This window comes from Felis catus, chromosome B4, assembly GCF_018350175.1.
Source record: "Felis catus isolate Fca126 chromosome B4, F.catus_Fca126_mat1.0, whole genome shotgun sequence".
NCBI lineage: Eukaryota > Metazoa > Chordata > Mammalia > Carnivora > Felidae > Felis > Felis catus.
This window is the reverse complement of record NC_058374.1, coordinates 1,119,377-1,141,621: the sequence shown is the minus strand read 5'-3', so window position 1 is coordinate 1,141,621 and position 22,245 is coordinate 1,119,377. Positions and strand designations below refer to the sequence as shown.

The following is a 22,245-nucleotide window of genomic DNA, read 5'->3' as shown; positions in this document are numbered from 1 at the left end:
AGGCTCTGCTTCTTGGGAACCTGCCCTACCTCACCCCAGTCCATTATATGACTGTGAGCATGGCAGGAAGAGGAAATACCAGCACCAACTAGGGTAAGATTTCTACTGTAACTGGGATTTGGCTTTCCCTGGATTGCCTGTGCCCTCCTGTTCCTACCTAGTCCCATTCTCAAAGGACGAACTTTATCTTGCTGTGCAGGGAAAGGTGATGGTGAGGAAGCTAAGTCCTTGGGATTCTCTCAGACTGGTGTACCGTCTTCTGTGGACAGTATAAGCATCGTGATCTTTGTTTTTACTTACTTTTGTAGGGTGTGTGGGCAAGCCAGTACAGACTCACTCAAAAACACTGCTTTTAATTAGCTTTCTGATAGCAAGATTCTGGATTTTACACAAGTGGATTTTTTAGAGTCTGCAACAGACATTGTGGTAGAATGTTACCTGGCATAGTGGAAGCCATTCAGGAGTGTGCTGAACTTGGTATATACAGATATTTTCCATTTTGAAAGGATGAGGTCAATTTGAAAATTTTCTTTTATGATGCTGTTTCACTTCGTGGATTTTATTATTTTATTTTTTATTAAAAAAATTTTTTAACGTTTATTTATTTTTGACACAGAGAGAGATAGAGCATGAACGGGGGAGGGGCAGAGAGAGGGAGACACAGAATTGAAACAGGCTCCAGGCTCTGAGCTGTCAGCACAGAGCCCGACGTGGGGCTCAAACTCACAGACAGCGAGATCATGACCTGAGCCGAAGTCGGCTGCTTAACCGACTGAGCCACCCAGGCGCCCCACGCTTTGTGGATTTTAAAAAATATTTACGTTTTTTTTTTTTGAGAGTCACAGAGAGTGCAAGCAGGGGAGGGTCAGAGAGAGGGGGGGACAGAGGATCTGAAGCAGGCTCCAGGCTCTGAGCTGTCAGCTGAGCCCGATGTGGGGCTTGAACTCACAAACCGTGAGATCATGACCTGAGTCGAAGTCGGACACTTAACCGACTGAGCCACCCAGGCATCCCCACTTTGTGGATTTGATGGCAAGATTTTAGTCTTCAACCACTCTCCTCTCTTCTACCTCAAAAACTTATGTTTTAAGCCCTTAAAAAAACCTTATATCTGAGAACACTTTGTAAAACCTTGAGTAAAAAAAGCCTATGTGTGACTTGTCTCAGCAATTAATTGATACGATTTCTGGGAATGACAATTAATCTTGACATTAGCTTAATTAAGCTAGACATTAGTCAATCATAATTGGCAGAGGAAATATGCTATAAAAATATGATGCGATCTAAGACCAAACAGGATTAATCTTTGGATAATTTGTTGTTTTGTGCTCCCACATCACCTTTAGTAGAAGTGATTAACAATTCACTAAAATGATCAGAAATAATTACCTTTTTGATAATTGCAAATTGATTTGTAATAATGAATACAAGGAAACACTTGGGCTGTTTGTCGAGGATAAATTTCACAGACTTGTGTTTCCATCAACATCTTTGACTCAGTTGAATCGTCATCACTTCTGGAAATGGCAAGGAAAAGCAAATTAACTGTGCTGTGGGTTCTTTGGGATTACTTCTCTCTTCTCCTTCGCCCACACTTTGTTCTTGTGTCTTCACTTCCAGAGGAGGACAGTCAGCACAGGCGAGATGCAAATACCCGTGTGGTTCACCAAACTTAGTCACATGCATATTATTTAGTTAATTCTGTAAGGATGTAAGAAAAGTCACAAAATGTTAATGGTTTCTTGCTTGCATAGAATAGTCTCATTCAAGGTTTCAAGCTGCTTTCTAAGTACTGACTAATTAAACCCAAACTTTCTGTATCAGATTATTTACTTTTTTCCTTTCTTTAAACCCAACTCACTTCACCCAAGCTGAAGTGCTGATAATACAGTAAGACCCAAATGAAACTTGACCCCACACAGAAATTGCCAGGCATGTTCTGTAGGAGGACTTCAGCCGTGGAAGGCTGGGCATGGGAGGGCTGTGGGCACCGCAGCCCCCAGGATTTATGATAGAAAAACTTGGAGAAAACCCACCGTGGTATTTTACAACCAGCAATTCCTAGTGGCTTTGGAAAAGGTAAAAAATTCACAAGATTGGGATACGCAGGAGAAAGCATAGGATTAACAAATCCCACATGAATCTGATGAGTGAACTGATCAACTTTTATCAGCAGTAAGGCTTCGGAAGTCAAGGTACGAACTCTGAGATACGCATCTGTGAGCGAGGCCGTCACCTGCCTGTCTTTCCCTACCTACAGTTACCTCATTAATAAGTAAGCCCTCTCCGCCTGGTTTAGACGTTCCTTTACTGCTCTCTTCCATCCCCACCAGATTGTCTGAAATCTAGAGCCGAGTGATATGTGAACGGTTAAGTTTTCACTCAGAAGTGGCTGGGAGCTCGGCGAAACAGAAAACAGTAGAGGTGAGCTGTCATACGTGGGCAAATAATTGTGACACATCACCCAGGGCAGGCAGTACAGCAAAACACGGACAGAGGCCCCCAAATCCTAGATGGCATGATGGTTAAGTAATTAGGTCTATGTAGCTGCCCCGCAGGGAACTCCAAATACTGTCTCCGGGACGGGCCTCACTGGGACAGAATGGGAGCAGAGAGCTGACCACTTCATGTTTCAGAGTTTCTTTAATCCACTGGCCTCGGCCAAGCTGCCTCCGAGTCGGCCAGGATCACCACCGTGGGGCCGCTCTCTCCTCACCCGAGAATGTTTTGTGCTGTGGCTCAGACCCTCTGGGTTTTGTTACGTAAAGATGGCTTGTTTGATAAATTAAACCATGCCGGTGTGTTAATAAATGCCATTGATGCGTAACCACTCTCAGGTAGCTGTCTTAAGATTTTCCAGTGACTTTTTGAAAATAATCGACCGTCGTTCAAAGATGCAACTCAGATGGTGGAATTTTCAGGGCTTTCGGCAGACCTTTGAAGCAAATAACCCTTCACGCTTATTCAATTCATTCTAATAAGCCTCTGTTGGGTATTGTTATGTCCACCTCGACACACATTTGAACCCGGTTTTTATACATAGACTCACACACATACATACCCACAAGCATCACAGAAACAATATGCTGTTTATGTGTCATCAAACAACACAGTGGGAAAGTTGTAGACTAGCTGCCAGTTAAGACGCACACGTAGACCATGCATCCAGGTGGCACAGGTAGGAAAAGAGGCGTGTGATTCAAGAGGTGGGCTTGAATCTTCCCAATGAGGAGGTTAGGAAGGAAGCTTCATGGCAGAAGTGGCAGTTGAAGTGGACAGGAACGGGTGCGATTGGATGTGTGGCTGTGACACAGGTGGGGTAAGGGAGGGGGGACGGGAAGGATTGGATGTGTGGCTGTGACACAGGTCAGGTAAGGGGGGGACGGGAAGGTGGAGGAACTCTGCAGGTGAATGCAGGTGCATGATGGGGAGTCGTGGAGCAGAAGGTAGGGAAGGAAACCGTGCCAGGCCTGTGAACCTTCAATGTCAAAACAAGGAGGCTTTCAGCTTGCAGGCAGAGAGTCAGCATAGATTGTAGAGCAAAGGGACTATGGCCTGTTCGAAGTGGCACTTGGGAAGATCACTCTAGCAGCCATGGTAGGAAAGATTAGAAGGAAGAGACTGGTGGGGGAGGGGGGAGTGTGCTGGAGGCCTGACTTAGGTGGTGGCAGTGCACAGAAGCGGGGGAATGTGTGAGGTTGCTAAGAGGCAGGGCTCAGAGCACGGATCACTAGGAGCGAGGCTGCATTCAGAGGTCATGAGCAGAGGTCGAGGATCAGCAGTAGGCGGGGTCGGATTTCGGACATAGCGTGCTTTGAGGACATGGCAGGATTTCCAGATAAAATTGTCTGTCAGGCCGTTGGAAAAGCCAAGTGTACATCACCCCTTTTGTGTGTGTGTGTGTGTGTGTGTGTGTGTGTGTGTGTGTGTGTGTAGGGACACAAGAGCCTGCTGAAGCGAAGAGCCATCAGCTCAGAATCGAAGTATCAGACCGTACTCTTCTTTGGAGCTGACCTCAGTTCCAGCGTCATACGTGAATGACCCAGACCCATCCGTGCATTAAGAAGGGAATCTGTAGTCTTACTGGGACATCATCCTGCCCTCCACTGACTTGACCTCACTGTTTGAGGCACAGCCCCACTTTGCTGTAAGGGACCCAGGGCTTTGCTCTGCAGACGGGCTGTGAATCCCAGTTCTGCTGAGCGTTATTTCTGTAAAGCCTTCCACCTGCAGCATGAACAGACTGGACTGCAGGGCTCTCTGCAACGTGGTGGTCTGTCTGTCATGAACAGGGGACAGGAATGGCGTATACAGCTCGGCTCCCACGGTCCGCTGGACTCATGCCCATAGAACATGAAGCAGAGGAGTTTGGGGTTCACCCTTCTCAGTCTTGTCATTGCAGATATCTGCTGCTCCCTCACAATTCCCCACTGGCAAGACAGCTCCGTGTGAGAAATGCCAACACCTAAGTTGTCACAACGGCCACGTCAAGGGAAAGGACAAAGATGAGGAGGAAGCCTTGGTGTTGAGGGGCCTCCACCAGTGAAGAAGAGAAATAAAAAGGTCAAATATGATAAGGGCAGCAAGTCTCAGGAGCACAGCAAAGGAGGAAGAGATTTTTCTGGGGTTGATGTTAGGCCTGCATGTGGGAGGGTGTGGGCAGAGCAGGGGAGTGGGTGCTCAGGGAAAGCCACAGCATGAAGAAAGGCGCTAAAGAGAAGAAAGAGCAAGCCTACTGAGGAAGAGCACACCAGCTCCTTGGGATGCGCTGCCTGTGGGATGCAGCCGGACCGCAGCGTGGAGCTGGTGGCGGAGGGTCTCCAGTCTGGCAGAGCTGGGCTTGTGTTCAGTAGATCGTCCCTGGGCTGGGAAGGAATGGCAGTGTGCTTCTGGGAGCCAACCCCGGCCGCAGCGTGGAGTGCGAACTCACAGGAGAACCGAGTGGGAAGGCTTCAGGGGAGCAGCAGGGGGCGACCGGGAATGACCATGAGCTCAGTTGATTCAGTCCTTGGGCCAGAGCCTTGAGAGGACCGGAAAGCAGAGGGTGCATGGAGACTGAGGAAGAGAAGTGTCCAGGACTCTTTCCAGTGGAAGTAAACAGTCAGAAGGAGCTGGCTTACTTTGGGTTTCTGGGGTTTGGGTATGGGGGCATCTCAGCAGGCTCTTCAGTTGGACAGTGGGATGTGTGAGAGAGCCTCTCAAAATCAGGACAGAGGCACAGACTTGGTCATCAGTGGTGCCACGGTGACGCCGATGCGGTGGGAACTGACCCACCAAGAGGAAAGCATACAAGGAGTGCAAAAGAAAAGGGCCGAGGGCCACGTCACAGGACCATCGTGGCCAGGGCGTGGGGAAATACAGGAGCCGGAGGTCTGAGGACGGCCGGGTCCCCCTGACCATGTGCCACCGGGTCACAGCCTGGTGGCGCTGATGTGGGAAGTGGGGGCTGGGCCACGCCGTCGCTCCTCTTTTCCTCAGGTGGGGAAGTGGAGCCCAGTCTGGGACGCTGATCACCCCAAGGGCACGGACTGGCCGGTTCTGGATCCAGAATTTGGAACTTGGCATCTAGCGCCTAGTCCACGGCCGCACTGTCATTACACCCTCACCCCCAAGGATCCACAGAAAATCGTTCAGCTAAGACCCAGAACACTTCAGTGTTAACTGCACGTTAGGCCTGGGCTCCAGCAGGCATTTTTGTCTTAAACCGGGAGGAGGCGGAGGCGGGGCTGGGCCGGTGCGCGCGCCCCGCGCCCCCGAGCGCGCCCCCGGAGCGCGCGCTGCGCCGGCCCGTCCGGCCCGACCCACCTCCCGCGCGCGGCCTCGCGCTCATCCCCGCGCCCCCGCCTCATCCCCCGGTGCGCGCCCCCGGCCGAAAGCTCACCACCCCCCACCCCTGCCGCCCGCGGACGCGGCCCCGCCAGCCCCTCCCTACCCCCCGCGCGCGTCCTCGTCCTCGTTCTCGGTCCCCGGTTCCCCATCCCCGCCCGCCCGGCCCCCGCCCGGCCCCCCGAGCGCGCCCCTACCCCCACAATCGTTCCCCATCACCGTCCTCCGCCAGGCCCCCCCCCCGAGGGCGCCCCCCCCCATTCCTGGGCGCCCCCCCCACTCTTCCTCCATCTCCACCCCCGCGCGCCCCCAGCCCGGTCTCCGTGCGACCCCCGCCCCGGCCCCCCCGAGCGCCTTCCCCCCTTTCCCGGGCGCCCCCCTTCGTTCCCCATCTCCGCCCCCGCGGCACCCCCTTTCGCGGACGCCCCCCCACACTCATTCCCTATCCCCGCTCCCGCGCGCCCCCCGCCCAGCTCCCCCCGAGCGCTCCCCCTCGCCGTTCCTGGGCGACCCCCACACTCATTCCCCATCTCCGCCCCCGCGCGCCCCACCCCCCGCACCGGTCCCCCGAGCGCGCCCCCCCCACTCGTTCCCTATCCCCGCCCCTGCGCGCCCCCCGCCCACCCCCCCCCCCCCCCCGAGCGACCACCCCTTCTCGTTCCTGGGCGACCCCCACACTCGTTCCCCATCCTCACCCCCGCGCGCCCCCGCCCGGACCCCGAGCGTCCCTCCCCCCACCCCTCCCCCCACCCCCGCGCGCCCCCCGCCCGGGCCGCATTCCCCGCGCGCCCCGGGCCCCCGCCCCGCCCCCGAGCGCGCCCCCGCCGCCAGCGCGCCCCGGAGCAGCGGCGGGTCCGGGGGCGCGCTCGGGGGGCCGGGCGGGGGCGCGGGCGCGAGGCCGCGTGGCGGGGCCGCGCCGAGGAGGCGCCGGGGGAGGAGCGCTCGCTGCGCCGCGCCCGGCCTGCCGCTCGGTGCGGGTCCGCGGGGCGCGAGGAGCGGCCAGACCGCGGCCTGCGAACAAAGGGAGGCGGCCGGGGCGGGGGCGCCGCGAGCATGGCGGACCGCGGCCTGGAGGGTACGGCGCTGCCGCTGGAGGTGCGGGCGCGGCTGGCCGAGCTGGAGCTCGAGCTGTCGGAAGGTAACAGGCCCGGCCGGGCCGCGCGGGCGCGGGGGCGCGGGGGGGGGGGGCCGGGGCGCGGGGGGGAGGACGGGGCGGCGGGCGGCGGGCGGGGGGGAGCGGGCGGGGGGCGCCGGGCGGGGGTGCGCGCGGCCCTGTTCCCGCCCCGGGCCCGGGTCCCCTGCGCTGCGGGTGCCTGCGGGTGTCCGCGCTGCGGCGGGGCCTGGGGCGGGGACGGGGGTCGCGGGGCGCGGGGGGCGGGGGGGGGGGGCTGAGCCGTGTGGGGGGGAACCTGGGCCGCGGGGCGCCCGCCTGGCGGGGAGCCGTGTCCTTGGTGCGCGTCCGTGCGCTCGCCCCGCGGCCGGCGCTGGGGACACGTCCGCGTCGCGCGGCCTGGGTGCCGGCCGGCCTGGTTCTAACGCGAAACTTGGCGTTGCACTTGGGGGCTGGAGGCGGCGCGGGGCGCGCACTATTGTTCCGTGTGTCGTGCTGGGCAGGGCGGGGGCCGCGGCCGGGCCCCCCCCCCCACTCCCCCCGCAGCAGCTCTGCTGTCGCGCGCTCATCTCGCACATCCACACTGGTGACAGATTTGCTACAGGGACCGCACGGAGTGTTAGATGCGGCTTCTCATCTGCTCTTAGTGGCGGGGTCATGTGCTCAACTGTCATAAGTTTAGGTCGCGTTTTGCGGCCTCTCAAGAAAGGAACCACCAAAGTTCCGAAATGTGAAGTGTTTAACATGTATTTCGTGTCCCCGGCTCGCCCTGCAGAGGCCACCCCATGATGTGGGGTGGGGACAGGCCGGCTTTGAATTTACATTTGGGGCCCTTCGGCCTGGTGAACTTTTGTGTGTGTGAGTGTGTGCGCGCGTGTGTAACGGTTCTGTTAGGGCGGGGAGCCAGAACGCACGTTCACTCGTGCCAATTTTCATCGGCAGGGAGGAGCTAATGTTGACTTTATGTTTTCCTTTTTAACACGTTCAGGGCAAGGGAGGGATTGGCGTGGGGGCTGCGGTGTCGTGTTAACTGCCTTTTCAGGGTTACAGGCACTGGACGCCTTTCTATTTTTCTGTTTCAAACTTGGGGTTCTGCAGGGCACTGTAATGCTCTGTAATGTGAAGCAGCCCCGTGGGAGGAGAGGAGGCTGTTTCCTGGACTGTGTGTGCTCAGCAGACACTATTCTGGCTGCTGGAAGGCAAGGGGGCTTTGCTAGTGCCTCAGAGGACCCCAAGGCAGGGCACACGAGGAGTAGCCTGCTGGGAACAATATTTAGACTCAAACTGGTGGATAAAGTGTGCGGTGTGGGCAGATTGCTTGAACGGATGGAGTCTCCACTGGAAAGTATTTGCCCAAGTTCTGCGATTTTGTCAGTGTTCAGATGGGGTTCGCCCCACTTTGAGCCCCCCCCCCCCCCGCCGGTCCTAGTCATGTTTGCCCTGCTCAGTATTCCTTATGGGACCCTGACATTTGTGCTTTACCCCCACACGCTTTTGCTGTGTCTGCGTTCCCCTGACATTTTGTGTCAGTACCCCATCTGTGTTAGCAAAGTGGGAAGCCGTCTGAGCTCCACAGGATCGCGCCACCTCCCCCGTCAGCCTGGACATCAGCTTGCGTTTGCTCCTCGAGTCTGGGACAGTGCTGAGGACCTGTGTCCTGGCCCCGTGCTGCACGGGGCTGTGGCTTAGGCACCTGAACCTGGGGGCACGCTTACCTGTTAGATGACACTCACCTGTCACCAGCCATCACTCTTGTTCCCGCTGACCAGAGGGTGGCAAAAACACTTTAGACCAAGGGATGCTCGATCTCATTCTCCGTGAACACCTCTGTCTGTACAGGTTTTTCAAAGGGGCTTCGTCAACTTCCCATTGGGTGTCAGGGTGGAGAGAGGGGTATGTGTCTGCATATGGGAAGTACATTATTGTCTTTCTGTGTAAGCCTTGTGAGGCTTGGCCTGAACACTGAAGAATGAAACAAGAGGGTTGGCGCACTGACCCGTCCAGCCCTCCCCCCTCTGCCCTGGCTCGTTAGCTGTGTCGTGTTTGACTTGCTTTGTCCATGCTGAACTGGTGGAGTCTTCTTTGGAATTTCAGGTCTTGTAACCACATAGAGTAGTTGTTCCTGGCTTAAGTTGGTGAATCAACTTGTTTTTCAGTATTGCATCAGAGAAGCCAAAGATTGGAAGGGTCAGAAATCTGTCTTTTTACATCGTGGTACTTCCCTCAGCACATCCGCTTGCAAAGTGAAATGTTCAAACAACTCTGATCACATTTAACCCTCGGTCATGATTCACGTGGAGAAAATTCTGTGAGTTAGTCTTCATCATTTTATTGTAATATCAGAAAATATTATGGAAACACGTGCGATCTCCAGTGCTCGGTTCCTGCTGAGGAGGGTGGAAAACAATGTGTATATAGATTGAAGAAACACGTTCCTGTATGGCCTGCCAGCCCCTAATGGGAGTGTGTGGTGTGGACTTCTCTGCACCGGTGCAGTATGGGTTTGTGCTGTCTGCTGGGTGTTGTTACGGATGCTGGTGCTGTGTTGTTTTCTAGAGTCACTGTTAAAGGGTTGCAGATTGACTTCTCAAGCTTCAGAACTCCGATTTTTCCGTCCTGCTCTGCTGGTTGCCTCCTTTTTTCTTTCCGCTGTGTGTGACTACCCTGTGCCTCCCTCGCTGGGGAAAGCCTCTCACTGTAGAGCGGCATCGTCAGCAAAGCGCAGGAGTTTTCTGTGGGGAGATGTGGCAGGCGGCCCCTCCTCGGGGCACTGACAGCCTCCGGTCCGCATGTCTGGGTGGAGTCGTGGGTGTGGGCCGTGTCCGTCTGCTCAAACACGGGCCTGCAGGGGAGATGCCGGTGAGCTGGCTGGCTGCAGGGCACCAGGTGGGGTGGCCGGCCGAGGCTCCTCTCCCCTAAATCATTTCCTCTTCCCTCCCCTTCGCGACATCTCACCTTTTGGAATTGTGCGTTTTTCCTATTTGGCTTTAAGAAGGCCCCCAAATAATTTCATTTTGGCTTAAGGAAAAACTTTAAATGGAAACACCAAGCAAAGTGGAGAAGAAACGGAAAAGTTAAAAAAGACTCAGGTCTTAAAAAATTTTTCAGTTGTTGATCGAAATGTAGCAATACGTTTGTGTGTTCACTGATGGTTGTGTCCCGGGCTGTGTGTACCCTGCGCTTGCCACAGATGGACGCCTTCTCTCCCCCAGGACTGGCTGAATTCTTATTTCGGTAGAACTTAGGGAAACCACCTCCCGATGCAGCCTGTGAAAATTGGTTGGTGTTTGTAGAAGAGCAGGTTTTAAGAAACAGAGTCCACGTTCTACATTTTGTGGTTGTTGTTACTTTGCTCACTTCCTAATTTTTGCTTATGGGGGTTACTCAGTTCATGCTCTGCTTTGCTAATTAATACACCAAATTACTTTACCTGTTAGGATCTGGAGCAGAGTCTGGTGGGACACTTTCTTAGTGAGTGGCTACCTAAGGAGGCAAGTGAAAGGTAATCTAACGTCGGTTCATCGTGTCGGTCAAGGGGCCAATGACTTTTTTTTTTTTTTTTAAGTAATTGCGGGCGAGCAGTTCATATGCACATTCCTGTCACCAAAGAATAAAATCTGAAAGGGATGGCCGGTGGGAATGTTTGTTGACTTTCAGTGTGGCATTTTCGGGGCCGTTGGGCACAAGATAAGAGAGGCACTTAGCTCTGGAACTCGAGTCCTACCCCTGTGTTCTCGGAGGCCCCGCTCTACAGACTTCAGGGCTCTGCCCTGGCTGACACCTTAGGACCACCCTCCAAAGCTGTGAGGCCCGGCCATGTCTAATGCGACCCACACTTTGTGTACGTTACCCTCATTGAAAGGATATAGTTGACTCTTGAAAACAAGTGTGTGGAAAAACTGTTTTCCTTTAGGTGCTCATTGATAATTTGTTGTCATTGGAGGGGAGGAAGGGAGGGGTCCCCAGAGTGGGGAAATGACAGCTGTGAGGCCACGTGGACCCCACCCTGAATCAGACCTCGAATTTGGTAACAGAATTTGTTTACTTTGTTACATCTGCCTCAAAGTTGTCAAATGGCTGTAAGTATTGTGGTGAATGAAATGGAATGCTTGGCATGATAAACCCACAATATTGTTACCTGTATTTAAAAAAAATATTTACAAAATGGCAGCGTTGATATGTGTGGGATTTGAAATGTGTGGATTTGAATTATAAGAGTTCTTCAGAGTTAGGAAAATAGTTAAATTTGAATGTTCTTTTCTCGATGAATAAATATAGATGTCAGATTTAGCCCGGAAGCTGGAAGAGTAAACACGCACACATTAAAGGCATAGACCTGTAAAATTGTTCCGAGTGCTCATAACATATTTGCAGTGCTGTAGTTACGCCTAGATCTGAGCTTTATGAGGTCAACGCGGTAACAATGACTCTATTTTGTTTTATACTGGGCCCACTGGTTTTATACTCTTGTTATGGTTTGGAGGCTACAAGCTGTTGGATGTTATGAGTCACTCTCTGCCTCTTCCTCATCCCAGCCGTTTTCACATGGGTTGTCGCTTTTTTTAGAGCTGGTTTTTTTTTTTTTTTAAAGCAGTGATTTATGGGATGAGTTGTATTCTTCTGGATGGTAAAGAGAATGTGTTGAATAATCTTCGTTTTGATGGCCTATATCTATAGGCTGACTCACTAGTTCAAATCCTAGTCATATTATTAAGCTCATTTCCAGTCCTTGTCATAATCGCTCAAGCATGCTGAAGAAGAATCAAATTCTTGGCTGCAGGTACTTGACTTGGTTTTGCGTATCGCTGTTGACCCTGGGAGCGGGGGACGTTTGATCTGTTGTAACATGCACCGTGGGCGCCGCGGTGGATTTCTGGACGCTTTACAGGGTTGGCGCTCTCCTGATGCTTCACTTTCTCCTTCTCCACCTCTGCTGTCAAGGTCTCCAACTTTAGTTTTTTTGTGATTTTCTTTCCTTCCTTCTCTCTCTCTATTCTTCCTTCTTTTGTGTTATTTCTTTTCTTTCTTTCTCTTTCCTTCTTTTCTTTCTTTCTTTCTTTCTTTCCCTCCCTCCCTTCTTTCTTTCTTTTTTTTCCTTCCTTCCTTCCTTCCTTCCTTCCTTCCTTCCTTCCTTCCTTCCTTCCTTCCTTCCTTCCTGCCATTCAGAGATGACCTATTGTTACCAGTGCTCTGTTCTTTTCTGCTAAGAGGGTCAAAAACTTGTCATGTCTCAAAAGAAGTAATTGCTTCCGTTTGTTGGTGATGATAATAAATAGCGCTCTCAAAGAGGAGACTCTGGGAACCCCAGCTGGTGTGGGGTAAGAAAGTAGGGGTCAGCATGCCGGAGACACCAGTGTTTGTCCTCCGAACACACGTAAAGTGCACTCCTTTCTTCTGGACCCAATTGGGGTTATTAATGTTAATAATCCCTTGAGACAAAGTGGGGAAGCGCTAAGGTCCTGAGTTGTAAAAGATAACACGGCAGCAAGCAGTCCCCTCGGGGAAGGAGGCTGCTAGTCAGTGCTGCTGTTGAAAATCCTGGAGAGTAAAATGGGCTCTCTGTGCTGTGTGCTTTGCAAATCGAGAGCGTTCCTTACTGAAGGGCTTTGTCCAGTGGGTATTAAAAATAAGAAAAAAAAAAAAAAGACCAAACTATCCAAGATAAAGAGAAGTGAAGGGATTCTGTGATTGATACCAGGTTAGAAATATGTCTTTTTCTTCTGGGCTGATGGTTGTAAGTCGTGTGTTTGCTGATTGGGTTGGAAATCTGTGTCCTAATGAAAAGATTGGAGCCCACGGGCCAGATCCAATCTAGTTCTGTCAGCTCCAGAGAGAGGATTCCTCACATACTTATTCACAATTGTGAACAGCTAATTTTTTTTAACTCAATTATCTGGTTAGTCAAGTCGTTTAATAATTTAATAACACATTTAATAACTTTTAAGCTATTTAAAAATTACGTGTAAGCTTCAGATCCACCTGGCTCAGGGCTGAGTGTCTGGTTTGGGAGGAAGGCGTTCACAGCTATGGCTCCTGCTCTGGGGACGTGGTCCTGTGCCGAGGGACACCTGGTTCCAAGAACGCAGGAAGGGTTCTGCTTGTGTTCTGACCAGACCTCACACGGGTGGGGCTTGCCCTGTGCCAGGAGTGCATGGGACAAATGAAAGCCTGCAGAGGGGGAGGCCAACATGTCCCAGAGTTTCTTTAGCGAGCACACTTTTGTCCCCTAATGTGGGAGGTCTGATCGTGCTCTCATTCTGACCCGGAGCCACGTACCCTGACTCCGGCGCTCTCGAGAAACACAGGAGCATCTATTTTGAATCCTGTGTTATCCCCTGTTCCCCCTCCTCGCCAAGCTGAAGTTCCCTTCTCCATAAAGAGGAGGTTGGCATGGATTCACCCTGATGGTCTTTCTGAGGAAGTATCAAGAGATACTTCTTGGGAAAAATAGACTTTGTAGGCCGCTCTACCTGAAATGAAAATGGAAATGTAAACTGTATTGTTATTAATTAACCTTCTGGGGAGATTCCGAGGCTGCTTCATGAATAAGTTAACACAGATAGAGATTACTTCTTAAAAAATTTTTTTTTAATGTTTATTTATTTTTGACAGAGAGAGAGAGAGAGACAGAGCATGAGCAGGGGAGGGGCAGAGAGAGAGGGAGACACAGGATCTGAAGCAGGCTGCAGGCTCTGAGCCATCAGCACAGAGCCCGATGAGGGGCTCGAACTCTCGGACCGCGAGATCATGACCTGAGCCGATGTCAGATGCTCAACCGACTGAGTCACCCAGGAGCCCCTAGAGATTACCTCTTGTGTTGCAGACAGAGCATGGCCAGTCACGTTGGTGTGACAGTTACCTGTATGCTGACAAAATGTAGCTTACAAATCCTCAGGTAAGGATGTCAAGTATATTTAAGAGCAGTTGCAAAGCCTGCTCTTGTCAGGGGAAAGGAACAGATGAAATATTTTAGTTGGCCACGTGCTTTAGAAAGGACAGGTTTGCTAAGGAGCCATCAGCTGGAGGGGGCTGGATTTTAGTAGAGTGGGAATTCAGAGCACAAAATTCCATTTTTAACTTATGGATGACCTTCTTCTGTGCTTCCTGAATCTCTTTGGATGTTTTCCTAAATCCTATTTGTAGGGCTTTGTGGGAGGATCTTGAGGTGTGTCTGTTGAGAAGACCTCTTCCTGATCTCCGTCCACGTGGAGAGGACGTGTGGGCCCATCCTGGGTGAGCTGGCTCGTCTCCCCAGCCTTAGTTTCCTCAGCTGTCAGGGGGAGCTCCTGACCCTACTTCCGGGGTGTTATCGAGGCTCAGTGAGGTGATGACGTGTTATTTGCTTGGTAAACACCCGGGTCTGCTTTCTGTCCCAGGTGTGTCCACTGGGCTAGAGCACCTGGTGCTTGCTGGCCCTGGCCGCCCCGTGACTGAGTTTATCCAGGTGGACGGAGGTTAGAGTGACTTCTGAGCAGCCTTGTGAGAACAGAAGTGGAAGGAGGGTGTGGGAGGGCACACTTCTTAACTGATGTTACCTGAGCACTTGCTGTGAACCAATAGTGTCAGAGCCTAATGCCCCTCTCCCCCCCTTTTTAAAGACAAAACTTCTTCCTTCCTGATGGGCTCTTTGGTCAGTACACCTTTAAGCCTATTTTTTGGGAGGGAAGTAGGAGAGGCACTCCTATTTAGGTTCTGGTCCAGGTGTTCCTGGGAAGCACGTCCTACTTACGTTCTGGCCCAGGTGTTCCTGGGAAGCACGTCCTACTTACGTTCTGGCCCGGGTGTTCCTGGGAAGCACGTCCCACATAAGTTCTAGTCCCACCACGTCTCTGCACTGTGTTGGGCTTCCAGTTGGAGTTATTCCCAAAGCTTCCTGGAGGAGTGGCCTGGGTCTGCCCCCTGATGACGAGGCTCAGAGCCCCACTGGCTGTGACTTTGGGACTCTTTCTTCTGGACACACGTGTTCGTCAGCCTCCAGCATGTGGGGAGGTGCTGGGCTGAACGCCCCTTCTCATGCCCTGTGTCTGGTGATTCGTGAGTACAGATGTCGTTTGATAAGCCCCACAGGTGGGACCCTGTGGGCCTCGGGTCGTTCTGAGAGGCCAGGCCCCTCCCAAGATTCAGAGCTTGGCATTGGGGATGGGCAGGGTTGCTGTGGCGATGGCCCTGTGCCCCGCTTGCTGAACGCCCGAGGGCTTCACCCTGTGTGATGACATCTGTGATGTTTTGGGGCTTTGGCCTGCACACTTGCCTTGCCAGTCACATGGGTCGAGCACTGTTTCGGTTTGTGTGTCGGCTCTCATAAGCATCTTTTACTTTTCCTGTTTTCATAAGCTGCTTTTAAAATAAAAACTAGGGGTAGGGTTTTGAGGCAGCTCCCCCACCCCGGTACCACGTGGACTTAATGCTATCTCGAAGTTGTGGCTTCAATTATATACAATGACTATTTAAAAGTAACATGAAACAAGGTACAGATGGGCTTTGTGCTAGATTAAGTGAGCGTGACCAGGCTTCAAAACAATTCTCGTATTCCAACATAGTGGATGCTTAAGAGCTGGTGAGATTTAGTAACATAAAGCAGTCTTTAAGGCACTCCTTAAGCAAGGGCACGATTAAATTTAAGTCGTTAAAATACACACCTTTAAAATTCAGGAATTAGCCTACCAGCTTTCCAGGACTGAAACTTTGTTACTAATGTGCGTTGTACTGTCCCTCCACGGCCACAAGTTACTGCTGTGGTGTGATATCATGTCAGGAAATTCGGTAAAAATGAGGTTTTGCAGGTGGATTGCGAGTTCATTTCGCTTTTTAGCACAGGTGACTGTAGGCCTCCTTTGATGGCCATGCTTTCCTCGTGGACCACAGCAGGACACAGTCACACGAGCACTCGCCCTTGGGGCTGTTTTGCTGTTGGTATCAGCGTGCAGACTTTGAGACATTTCTCTCTCACTTGTACACAAATAATGAAAAGCAGAATTTGCTTTTCTTTCTTCACATGTAGATGTGAGCAGTTATTATTTAGATCCCTGATGAGGAAGGGATTTATAACAGTTGGTAATTTAGAATTCTTCCCTTGTATTAGGAAGATCTGGCCCTGGACCCAGGCAGGAAGTAGCCTTGACTTTGTTTGATGACTTTCTTTAGTGTTTGGCACAAATAGGATTCTGGGTGAGATCTGCCCTTGATGGAAAGCGTGTGAGCGAAAGGGGCGCTCTGACGGTGTTCTGTTCTGCGTCCCGTGCTTCGAGAGGGCAAGGCCTTGGGGAAGGAATGTGCAGGGTGGATTGCGCGGGTGGGCGCGTTCCGTGGCCGTTGGGCAGGTGACCGGCCGCTGGTTGGGAGTGCTGTCACCGGAGACGGGTGGCTCACGAGGTAGTGTGGGCCGCGCACACTGGAACGCTAACGTTCCTGGGAACCGGGGTGCGAAGTCAACTTCGTAATTCCTTGGTGCCTTGTAGGCTTTGTATTGATGGGTTCGAGTCCTTTTAAAACAGTTTCTGAGGGAATGACCTCCTCTTTGAACAGACGAGGAGACTAGATTGCTCATGTTTAGAAGCACATTAGTAGCGTCTTCCTGACGGTTCTCGGTATCCTCGACTGTGGGACTGCCTTTCCCGTGAACCACGCCTGGGGATCCGGCCTTTGATCTGGGCTCCGATAGAGGAGCTCTGTGGCGCCCGCGGGTGCTCTCGGGCGGGGGGCCCGGCGGTGGCCGTCCCTCCTGAAGCCGCGAGCCGGGGAGGACGCTCACGTCCTCGCCCCGCTTGGCGGTGATGGGGCGGGTTCACCCCGGACGTTGTCTTAGCGGGCTGCCTCCCCGACTCGGCGTTTAAAATTGAATCTGCCGCCCAGGGGCGGATACGAGGGTGTCCGTTACACGACCCTTCACGTTTTCTGTGTGTTCGCAACTCCCTTCTCGTGGCAGGTGGACAGAAAACGCAGCCCCTCTGCAGAGGCTAACCTTTCTGTTCTGCATCCGTTAGAACCAGGAGGCTGTGTGTGTGATTTTTGTCAGAAATCTTCATTGTTTTGGTCAAGAGACCATGCTGTTAATTCTTGGTCCTGTGTCTGGGAAAAGTCTTCTAAGTGAGGATCCAGGAGTAGTGTCTTCAGCGTCCCTACACGGAAAGGGTGACCTCTCAGCTTCCCCGTTACCAACCAGGAGGGGGTCGATTGTGTTTAAGCCACCGGCGGTCGCTCAGGAGGCGATCGGTTTCTAGCTTCAGGTAGAGAACTCTCACTCCGAGTGCCCCTTCTGATCCCCAGCTCTTGCGGGGCTGAGGGCCACACCTACCGAGCTGTGCTTCTCTCTGGTCCCCAGAGATTTGGAGTCCTGTCAGTAGGAACGGGTGGTGCACAGTTTGGACGTTGTTGAAATCTGATGTTGCAGACGGAGCTCGGTTTGGACGTGGGCGGTCCCTCCATCCGCGCCCACGGTTGCCCTCTGTGCGCTAGGCCCTGCTCTAGGCGCCACTTTCTCAGCACTCCTGACCCGAGTTACACGTGCCTCCTGAGAAGCCGCCCTGCTCGGGAGCTTGCTTGAAGCCAGGTGGCTGGGGGTTAGGTCCGCGTCAGCCTGCTTTGTCCTTCAAGCCCATCCTGACCTTGGTTTTCACTCCTGCCTCCCTGACCCCAGGCCCACCCTCATGGAGAACGATAACCAGATCCAAAGTAGCAAATACGATTTTTAAAAAGATGACAGGTTTCATGGTATCCGTGGTTTTTAAGACCTATTTACTCCCATAGAACCTGCATATTTCTTCCACCTGATGTAACCATTGCCAGCTGGTACAGTTCTTCGAAGGATATTTTAGGAATGTAGCCTCAAACATCCTTTATTTTCATAACTATAATCTGCTTAATAAAGTCGTCAGGATGTGGCTTTCTTTTGTTCTCCTATTTTTAGTTTGGGATCCTTGAGAGGAAGCTATTTAGTGGTTACTCATAATTGTGAAGATAATCTAGTGATTAGAGAATCTTGTTAGGGCAAATCTTTTTTTAATTGAAGTATGGTTGACATACAATGCTATATGAGTTTCGGGTGCACGGTACAACATAGTGATTTGACAATTCTACGCGTTATGAAATGCTCACCATGATAAGTGTAGTCTCCTCTGTCGTCAGAGTTATCACGGTATTGACTGTAGTCTCTGTGTTGACTTCTCCCTGCAAAGACTTTTTTTTTTTTTGCTAGACGTGTGTACTCCATACCCCCCCCCCCCCCCCCCCCCCCCCGCCCATTGACAACACCCAGTTTTTTACTATGTCTCCATTTTGTTCATTTGTTTTTTTAGATTCCACTCATAAGTGAAATCGGGACATGGGCACCTGGGTGGCTCAGTTGGTTAAGCGTCTGACTTTGGCTCAGGTCATTATCTTGCGGTTTGCGAGTAGGAGCCCTGTGTTGGGCTCTGTGCTGACAGCTCGGAGCCTGGAGCTGCCTCGGAATCTTGTGTCTTCCTCTCTCTGTCCCTCCTCGGCCCATGCTCTCTCACTCTCTGTCAAAGAACAAGTAAACATTAAAAAAAATTAAAAAAACAGGACAAATCTTCTAGCTTCTTTTGCTGTATATAAGTAAGTCTTAATCCAGGTAAATGTTGGCAGGAATAATCATGTTTAAAACAGATAAGATTTTTGTGTGATACCTGGCTATCCTGGGGATATTGTCTCGAGAAATTTTGTAAAACATCCAGCTTTGTTTTCACTAGTTACACCCTCCCCTATTCCCTGATTATTCCTGTTTGCATCAGAATTTTGAATGTATGTATCTAAGCTGGTGCTTAAACAGTGTGCATATACAGGCATGTAGGCCTTTTCCTAGAACGTGGGCCATTTGAGTATTTTTGGACAGTACAACTTCCCATTTCCTTGGTTAGAATACATGTAGCTCTTCATTAATAAAGATAAATGTTCTGGTATCAGAGACCCTTGACGACTTCTCTTGTTAAATAAATGCCAGTGCCAAGGTGGTTTTCTGTGCTGTGTGTTTAGAGATATCTCTGTCTCTCTCTCTCTCCCCACCCCCATATATATACATACATACACATATATATATGTATATATATGTAATTTTAATGTGTGTTTTTGAGAGAGAATGCAAGTGGGTTAGGGGCTGACAGAGAGGGTGACACAGAATCCAAAGCAGGCTCCAAGCTCTGAGCTGTCAGCACGGAGCCCGATGTGGGGCTCGAACTCATGAGACGTGAGATCATGACCTGAGCCGAAGTCGGACGCTGAACCGACTGAGCCCCCCAGGCGCCCCATGTGCTGTGTGTTTGCCATAGACTTGTCTTGCGAGAGTGCCACTACTGTTAGAAGTCCCGTGACTTGTTGGGACAGGACATGGAGCGTTCATTCTGTCTTTGGGTCATTTGTGCATAGCTGGGTTGCACCTGCTCTGTAAGCCAGGAAAGCTGCTCTGCCTTGGCCTCATGAGGGCCGTGGTTATCAGAACGAAGGGAAACAAGATCATTTTCTAGTTTATCTTAAATCTGAAATTGCCCCCGAGCTGCAGAATAACCCAATCTTAAAGAAAGATACGATTTGACTTTTAGTAGATTATACTAATTTGGTTAGTCTGGCTGAGTCCTTATTCTGCGTTGTGAATTGACTTTCTCTTTCGATTTATCCTTCTAATGGAGTGGTTCCAGATCACCTGTAGGCTCAGAATTAAGTGTGAATGTTGCTACTTGTAATTTAGACTAACTTGGTCTCTGAGATAACCAGAGGCCTGTGTTTAATTTCCATTTATGCCTTTGTTGTAAACCCTAAGTTCAGTCCTCTCTTCCTCCTCCCTTCTGTCTTCTTTCTGACCCATAGCCGTCATATATGGGGGGGGGTGTGGGTGGGGAGGGGTCCTGACTGCCTGAATCCTTGACAGCCTTTGGAAAGGACCTGTTTTGAGCAAGACACCTTGAGCAAACTTCCAGTTGTCTAGGCATCGCCAGTTCTGTTGGCTTCTGGAAAATCGTAATGCTCTTCCCAGGCTTTCGGCTGACCTTTCGTGGCTGTGCCAATTCTTCCCCACGTGGGGCCACGCGTACGGAGGCTCTGCAAGCCTGTTGCAGCACCGGCTGTATGTAGAAAAACGAAATAGTTCTATAATTAAGAAACCACACGTTGCTATAGCGGGGGGGGGGGGGGGCACAGGGGTGCAAGTACACCTGGCTCTGGGGGTCCCCAGCACCCCAGGTTTTGGCCCCTTGCCGCTGACAGAATCCAAAGGCAGAGAAGTGAGTAGTGGTGAGATTGGAAAGAAATTTATTTCAGCGAGGCCAGCGTCAGGAAGACCGAGGACTAGTGTTTCAAAGATGGTCTCCACTCTTAACAACTGAGAACAAACTGAGGGTTGATGGGGGGTGGGAGGGGAGGGTGGGTGATGGGTATTGAGGAGGGCACCTTTTGGGATGAGCACTGGGTGTTGTATGGAGACCAATTTGACAATAAACTTCATATATTGAAAAAAAAAATAAATTTGGCATAGAGGAAAAAAAATGGTCTCCAAAGTGCCAGAAATCCTTCCAAGTTCATGGCGGGGGGGGGGGTGGGGAGGGGGGGCAAAGGATGGTGGGCACCTGCTGATGGCAGTGAACACCAGATCAATCCCTGTCTTGGGGTCTCTCAGGGGCAGGGTCTGCTGGTCCAGGTGGCCCTAGTGCCTCAAGGGGTAGTGTTTGTTCCCTCAGGAGATGCTCTGCCCTCAGGGTCCCCTGTCTGAGCCCAGAGACCAGCTGGGAAGTCAGGTCTGCATGGAGGCGGGGGGGGGGGGGGCCTGTTTCCCTGCCGTAAGTCCCCTCCCCTGGCTTGGAGCAGGATCGTATTTTGTTCCTGTGGGTGACCGTGAGGGTCCTGGCCTCGGTTTAGCGCCTTGTGCTGAAGTGGGTATAAAATGGAAGATTGGCACGTGCCCCATGAGCTACAGGGACCAGAGGTGCTCTAATCTGGTGTCGGCTGGGATGTTGGACGACCTTTTTGTCCTACCTTGTGGGGTTTCTGTGGTTCCTAAGGGAGGTATAGTGATAAATGTGAAGATTGGGGTTGGGGGAGTTCGCCCTGGGACATGTGTACTGTTTAACACCAGCTCGAGTGGACTTTTCGGCGGAGCACGCCCGGCCCCACCCTGGGGGAAGGGCGCGTGTGCACCTGCAAACCTCCATCCTGTGAGGCCAGTTACACCTGATTCCAGACTCAGCTGGAGGCTTCCTTTGCTGCCTGAGTGCTTCTGAATTGTCCTCCTTTTCTTAAGCATTCATTCAGTTGACTGAACATCTGGACCGGACACTGAGGGAGCGGTGAGAGCCGTTCCTATAACCCAGCAGGACCTGGAACCTAAGCCTGTCGATGGGGCAGAGAGCCTAGTGGGACCCGCCACCAGCCAGTGCAGGGTTAGGTGAGGGTTGAGCCATTCAGGGAGTGGAAGAAGGCACTCCTGGGGCCCAGGGTGCTGGCTGTGGCTGCACTCTGCCCCCGGGGCTGCTGGGTTCCGCCTTCTCCTGCTCCCCTGGCTGGCCGTCTTCAGGCTGAGGCAGGGGGCTTCTTGGGCCAGGGGTCCTGGGCACTGAGCCTAATGAGAGGTGGCATCTGGGGCTTTCCTGGTTTTCAAGAGCACGCGTGAGTGGTTGGGGGCCCAGCTTGTGTGTTCTCTCCACGTAAGTCCTAGCTGGCACACTGACTGTACAAGGCTCAACGTGTACTTTTCAGCAGGATGACTTTTGAGTAGAAAGCTACACCGAAGCATGAGGCCACGTCCGTGGAGATGACCTTATCCGACCTTCCTACTTGGTATGCAAGTTTACGGAAGTGCAGGGACTCGGGACCGGCCTCCTTCTAGCCCAGCCCAGATTGCTTCCTTCCAGGTGCTGGACTCGGGCAGGGGTGAATCATTAACAGCAGAGCCGCCAGCTTCTGAGGCTGTGGGCGTGCGTGGTGCACGGATTGTGTGTCCTGTGTGTGCAGAATGTGTGCAGAGGGGAGTCTGTGCTGTGTTTCGGGTTCCTGTGGACGCTGGGCCCTCCACCTGGGGGGCAGCGGGGTGGGGTGACTCCTGTGCCCTGGCTGCTCCCTCCTCCGGCCATCCGGCTGGTGCCGTCCTCCCTCTGCCCTGTAGCACCAGCCTCGCTTTGGTGGAGAGGCTCGGTGTTCTCCCCGGCTGCTCCCTCGTCCCCATGGCCGGGTGGTCCCTGGTCATTGGGGAGCCACCGAGTGGGTTCCATGTAGGGAGGTGCTGTGTCTAACCTCAGGGACCCCCTGGGTCCTCCGTGTGGCCAGCCTGTCCCCTCCCACCCTGGTCCCTGGCTGTGGTCTGGAGC

At 52.3% G+C, this 22,245-nt stretch overlaps 1 protein-coding gene across 12 annotated transcripts in view; it reads left to right on the top strand.

The window, feature by feature from the left end:
• The first annotated feature begins 6,663 nt into the window (after positions 1–6,663).
• Positions 6,664–22,245, top strand: part of DIP2C (disco interacting protein 2 homolog C) — a 412,960-nt gene continuing 397,378 nt past the window's right edge. For 6 of the 12 annotated variants that reach the window (XM_023256259.2, XM_023256254.2, XM_045060774.1 and 3 more), the window contains exon 1: positions 6,736–6,964. In XM_023256259.2, the coding sequence (XP_023112027.1) occupies positions 6,880–6,964 (85 nt within the window). In that variant the 5' untranslated portion in view covers positions 6,736–6,879. Of the gene's footprint in view, positions 6,965–13,635; positions 14,972–22,245 lie in introns of those variants that run through there. The other 6 variants (XM_045060773.1, XM_045060771.1, XM_045060770.1 and 3 more) reach the window with 3 other exon arrangements.